This window comes from Benincasa hispida, unplaced genomic scaffold (genome assembly GCF_027475165.1).
Source record: "Benincasa hispida cultivar pf3 unplaced genomic scaffold, pf3_genome.v1.1 HicScf602, whole genome shotgun sequence".
Classification (NCBI taxonomy): Eukaryota; Viridiplantae; Streptophyta; class Magnoliopsida; order Cucurbitales; family Cucurbitaceae; genus Benincasa; species Benincasa hispida.
Window position 1 is genome coordinate 1 of NW_028326715.1, and position 5,825 is coordinate 5,825.

Below are 5,825 nucleotides of genomic sequence, written 5' to 3' on the forward strand. Positions count from 1 at the left end.
ATTACACGTTAGCCATTACGTCAATATTCATTTTAAAAAAAACTATCTAATAAGATTTTTTGGAACAAATTTCAATGTTCAAAATAAACATAGAATGTTACCAAGTCTAAGGGCATAATTGAAACATATCCCCAAGTTCAAAAAGTATTTTGTTAATTGTATTAAAATAATTACAACGTTTATATGTAAAAAGTAAGTTATTTATTTCACTTAATTTTTTCCCTTTATTTGTTAGGTTTATTAGAAAATCAATCTAAGCAGTTACCCAATAAAAAATTGCCATGTGTCAACATTTTTTTTTTTTTGCACCCAAATGAAAAAAGAAGCATGGATTAAGTGTAACCTAGATTACACTTAATCATTACTAAGTTATTTACAATAGCTATTGGTAGGTTAATTATAATAGCTTTACCGAAGTTGCGTCAATTTGATTCCCAAATTTTTATGATGGCATCTAGGGTTGGCAACGGGACCGGAGCGGGGACGGGGATTCCCCATCGGGAAAACGGGTCCCTGCGGAGACCTATCCCCGACTTATATATACATATAGGGACGGGGACGGAGAGGGGATACTCTCCCCATCCCCGACCGGGGACACGGTTAGTATCCTCGATTTGATCCCATCTCCAATCAAACTGGGATTCTCCACCTGACCCCCGGAGATTTTTGCCAACCCAAATGGCATCTAATTAGATCAATGAATGATAACACGGTACAATGTCTCAATGGTGGGTGAAACAGGAGATGAAATAATGGTAAGTAGCGCAAAAACAAAATAAATAAATAAAATGATTGAATACTCCGGAATGATTGAAATGACTCGTATAGAACTATCTACGACTTGAACAATTTCAATTTCAAGTCCCATTACAATCTAACATAAACTATCGTATTTCTTTTCTATTCTAAGTCAATAACATTTTATTTCGTACAATTGAGGAAAAAGGAAAGTTGTTCTCTCCAACTTATTAGGACACACTTAAATTTTATCAATTTTTAGTTTAGTGTAAGGGTAGGCTAGGTTCAAATTGACAACTTAGACCATGTTTACCTCAGGTGAAACATAATCCATCAATGACAATATAAAAAGTGGGTTCCATTTGATTTTGTTTGTTGTTGTTTACCTATGTTTCATAATCGTAATAAACTATGGGATCAACATCCAAATCTGTTATCAAATTGCACAATATAATTGAGAAACTAAGGTGTTCAATATAATTGTGTTTGAAAATTACAGACCCACTACATTTACCGCTATCGTTGTCGCTCTATTACCATTATAGATATTACCACTGTAACCGTATGAGAATTATAAATCTTTCCCATTTACTGTTACCTTTACCTTTACCTTTACTGTTTATGGTCTTGTAATTCTAAGCAAACACGATCAAGCAATCCAATCACGTTTGCGATTTAGGTTCATCAATTTATTCATCAATGGAATTCCATTACTATTATCCCAATTTTCATTGCAGTTTGGTAAATGTGGCATTAGAAACTTAAAAATTTGAGTTACAGAGCTCAAAGTAGGAGGGGGAAAAAAGGTATGGGATAAAAAAGAAAAGGAAAGAGAGATGCTATCAAGGAGACCAATTAAAACTCAAATTACAACAAAGAACCAAGAAGAATCCAAATATACATATATATATCCAAATACAATAATTTTATATTCACATTTGAACAATGAAGATAATCTAACACAATTTCACTATAAGTGGAAAGACACCAGCACAACCTCCTAAGACAAATCTATTTGACAACAACAATGGAATACATGGGGGCAATGTGCTACCTTTGGACTCTCCCCTAACATTTTTCTCTTTTGGATCCAAAGACCATGAAAATTTTAACCACAAAGAACCATAGAATGGTGAAGACTCTGAGTAAAAGAATACAATGATAATAAATAAGACAGAAAATAATAAGAATAATACGAACAAAATCTCTGTACGGTCACCCTCACAACTTTAGGTTTTGAGACATTCTCAGCATTTTAACTTATGGATACAGAAGAAGTACCTTCAGCCCAACACTTGGGTGTGCTTTCAGGTGCTTTAGTTATCTGATGACAAAAAAAAGTTGTAAAATTAGAGCAGACATCATAGAAACAAACATTTTAAAGTGGTAACTGCTGTACATAATCATGAAACAATTCAATTGATTCACAAGAAAGAGTACCTGCCTCTTGAACTCTTTGCTGTAAAGACTCGATAAAAGCTTCCTCCGAATCATTGAGGTATATTTACATCATTCTCTGGGGCTGACCGTTCCTTCTTGTCGTAGTCTCCTCTGTCACGTGTGATTATAGACGCACCATCTCTTACAGTTCTCAATTTCTCAATCAAAGCTTTGTTATCATTTGTCAAAATGGATAGCTGCATAAACAAATAGAGTTTGGACGAGATGACATTTCTAGAGTACTTGAGAATTATTCATCTATTAGACTACCTATACATACAAATCTACATACGAAAAAGTCCGAAGATTTTTAAAAAATGTGCTTCCTGTGTGTAGAAAAAAATATTCTATCCAAAACTAAAGTACTTAAGTTCATCTTATTTGTTCATTTGGACCAAGCTTTAATATCATGATAAATCAAATATTGCTTCTAAGTAATTTAACTTAATGAAATGCATGGTAGCAACAGTTTATCAAAAGAGGCCACTGGAGTAAAAGTGTTGCAATTGAAAATTAAGAATAAATACAATATGTTCATTCTTCAGACTTAAATAGACAAAGCAGTTTGGTCAAAGTAACATTCAAACTAGAATTCCAATAATTCAAGTGTTTAGTAGATTATAATGATGAGCCCGGCCAACTGAGAATCCTTAGGTAGCCAAATTTAAAAAGATCTAGTGATTTTGTAAAGTAATACCTGGCTCTGAATTCGATCCCTCTCAACAGCTAGTTGGAGCACCATGTCCATGATAAACTTGGAACTCAAGTTAACTTTGTTTGCATTCGTATATTTTTCACCGTTGGCTTGATCCAATGCTTTCTCTAAGAACTCCACTCGAGCCTTGAGGGAAGTAAGTTCTTTATTGAGTTCGAAGTTGGTTTCTGACAAGATAATGCAATGCTCCTCTGCACTATCAGTCTTACTTTCAGCTTTAGAAACTTTGGATTTAAGATCCTCAATGAGAGTTTCCATGTCCCATATTGCAGAATATAACATGTTTTGTTGCTCCTGACTTGCTTCTGATGATGATTTTGCATGCTGCAATTGAATCTCTAGTTGCCTCAACTGTTTTTCAAGTGAACCGACCTTTTTCTCTTTGTTGCTTGCACTATCTTTAAGAAAACTCACCTCTTCAGTAAGTTCCAAGTTTGTCTCTTGCAGCTGTGTAAGCTTGGCTTCAACACTCTCTGCTCTATTTTCTGATATGCAGATGCTTTCTTTCAGTGACTCAACAAGATTTTCCATCTCAATAAGCTGATCTTGACTTGCTTCATTTGAGTCATATGCACTTTTCAGATCAAGCCTAGATTCTTTAAGTTGTTCCTCAAGAGACTTCACTTCTTCCCTCAATTTATCCAGTTCAGCATTCTTGGCAATTAGTAGTTCAGCATTCCTTTTCTCAAGCTTCTGTATAGCCACTTCTTTTGCTTTAAGCTGCTCCGTCCAATCTTGACATTTAGTTTTGACCTCGTTTTCACGTTGAAACGAACCATGTAGATTGAATTGGACGAGCTGGAGGCGGCCGACTAATTCCTTTGAAATCCCCATAAGAATCTCAACACTATTGTCTGCCTCTAAAAACCTTCCCCAAACAACTTCTGCAGCCTCTTCCATTCTCAAAGCAACTTGTTCGGTATAGTGTAGCTTCATTCTGAGCTCTTCTTCCCGTTGCTTTGATTCAGACAACTTCTTCTCAAGATCTAGCTCCCTTGCAAGTGATTTTTCTAGCATCCTTAAAATATGCCTCTGTTGTTCAGTCATTGTATTTGATTTCCCATTTATGTTGAGAAGAACTTGATCATTTTGTGACGACATCACAGGATCCTCCAATCTCCCTGTCACAAAGGCAGAGTAATCAAAATTACAAAATAGTTAATTCTTCATCATCCAAGGTCACTAATAACTGAATAAAAAGAAAAAACACGAACAATTTCCACTGCTTAAAACAATTCTCTGCAATTTGGCTGACTGCATCTTCACTTCTAGAATCTGCTGTTGGGATTGAACAAGCGACTTTTCGGAATCAAGCAGTTTTTCTTCTACCACACTGAAAACCTCACTAGATTGTCTGCAAGAAGATACCATTCCACGGGCATCAACTATTTCTGCTTCGAGTTTATCCATGAAACTATCCAGCTCTCTTACCTCAGAATCCAAAAAGCCAGACAAAAAATCAAATGCCAACACCTTCCCAAACGAATCATCTGGGATATACTCATTCTCCAAATCCATAGCCTCAAAATCATTCTCCTGAGTCAATAGGCACATCAAAAGCACATGAAGATTCATCAACTTCTCCGATGAATACGCCAAGTCCAATTCTAATTTGGTCAAAGTTTTCATAGTATTCTCCATTTCTTGCATTTCAAGTCTTTGAGATTCATGATTGCAAGCATTCTCATCCATCATCCCCATAGCTCAATCTTATTAAAACCTGATAAATTGGAAAGCATCACAAATAGTACTTTTATAACCATAAACTCCCTACTCTTAGTATACAGTTAGCCATTTTAACACCTGTAGTTCCAGAAACGATTCCAAAACACGAAAGCCGTGGCAACCAAAACCGAAAACCTAATTCATGAACTAAAATCTCATTCAAACAACCAAATAGCATAAGAGAACCAAAAGAAGCACTGCAGCATTGAGAACAAAATCCATCCGATACAAAATCACTCCCAAATCGATTCAGAAACCAGAATTTTCAGGAGAAAAAGTAGCTTACCTTGAAGAAAAAGAGAAATCCGGATGCGTCGTGTTTGTCAAAAGGAACGAAGACTTCAGCAGAGCTCAACGACCACCGGCTTCCATTTCAGCCGTCAGAATCAACCATTGGCGAGTCAAAATCGCTAACGTGAGCCGGGAGAGTATTATACATCCGGATTCAACCAGGCTTAAAGGAACTGATCAAGGATCGGGTGTTGATTGCAGCCTTGAGGGGCGTAGGATAGCTTGATTTACTGTAGAGAAGCGAATGATTGAGAGCCATAAAGATGAACACGTGAAGCCAAAGCCAAAGGCTGAGTTACTTTTTTGTGGCGTCTGTTAAAATACAAATGTTGGTTTAAAAGGACGGATAATATACGGCAGCTCAAAGTGTGACTGAGTTAAAATAACTATTCTAAATCCAAATAAATAACTTTGGCACAACAAGTTAGTTATTATAATCTTATTATTATGGTTAGATTATAATATTTTGTATTTATGATACAAATTATTTAAATCATTATTTAAGTTTGAGTTATAATAATATATGTTTGAGGTGTAAACTATTTTAATTTGAGAATGAAAGAGTAAATACTGTAGCAAATAATAAAAAAATGATGAATATAAAAAACTGTAGCAAATAATAAATATTATAGCAATTAGAGAGTTTTGAAATAGTGTTGGTTGTAATTAATTGGGGATTACAAAATAGTTTTTATTGTCTAAATGATGTTATTATAGTCTTAGGATAGTATTTGCCTCAAATGAATCCTTAAAATGCTCATCTTTCAAAACTAGTAGTTTTTTTAAAAAAAAAACTTGTTAAAATAGTTTTTTCAAGATCGACCACCAAGACTTACATACAAATTTAACTTTTTCTGATTATTTTGGGCTTTTTCGTAAAAATCCCAGACAAATTAACATTATAATTCTTTATATT

At 34.8% G+C, this 5,825-nt stretch overlaps 1 protein-coding gene across 2 annotated transcripts; it reads right to left on the reverse strand.

Annotated features, from left to right (window-relative positions):
- Positions 1-1,585: 1,585 nt before the first annotated feature.
- LOC120067693 (WPP domain-interacting tail-anchored protein 2-like) lies at positions 1,586-5,233 on the reverse strand. 2 transcript variants are annotated; one of them, XR_005478998.2, is made up of 5 exons: positions 4,905-5,231; positions 4,108-4,613; positions 2,876-4,014; positions 2,179-2,375; positions 1,586-2,062 (listed from the first exon to the last, which is right to left on the reverse strand). XR_005478998.2 is itself a non-coding variant. In XM_039019228.2 (5 exons), exons 2-4 carry the CDS (start codon positions 4,592-4,594, stop codon positions 2,229-2,231), a joined length of 1,773 nt encoding a protein of 590 aa, XP_038875156.1. In that variant the 5' UTR covers positions 4,595-4,613; positions 4,905-5,233; the 3' UTR covers positions 1,586-2,062; positions 2,183-2,228. The 2 variants fall into 2 exon arrangements, 1 of the variants encoding a protein (XP_038875156.1); XM_039019228.2 differs by having other exon boundaries at positions 2,183-2,375; positions 4,905-5,233.
- Between the last annotated feature and the right edge of the window lie 592 nt (positions 5,234-5,825).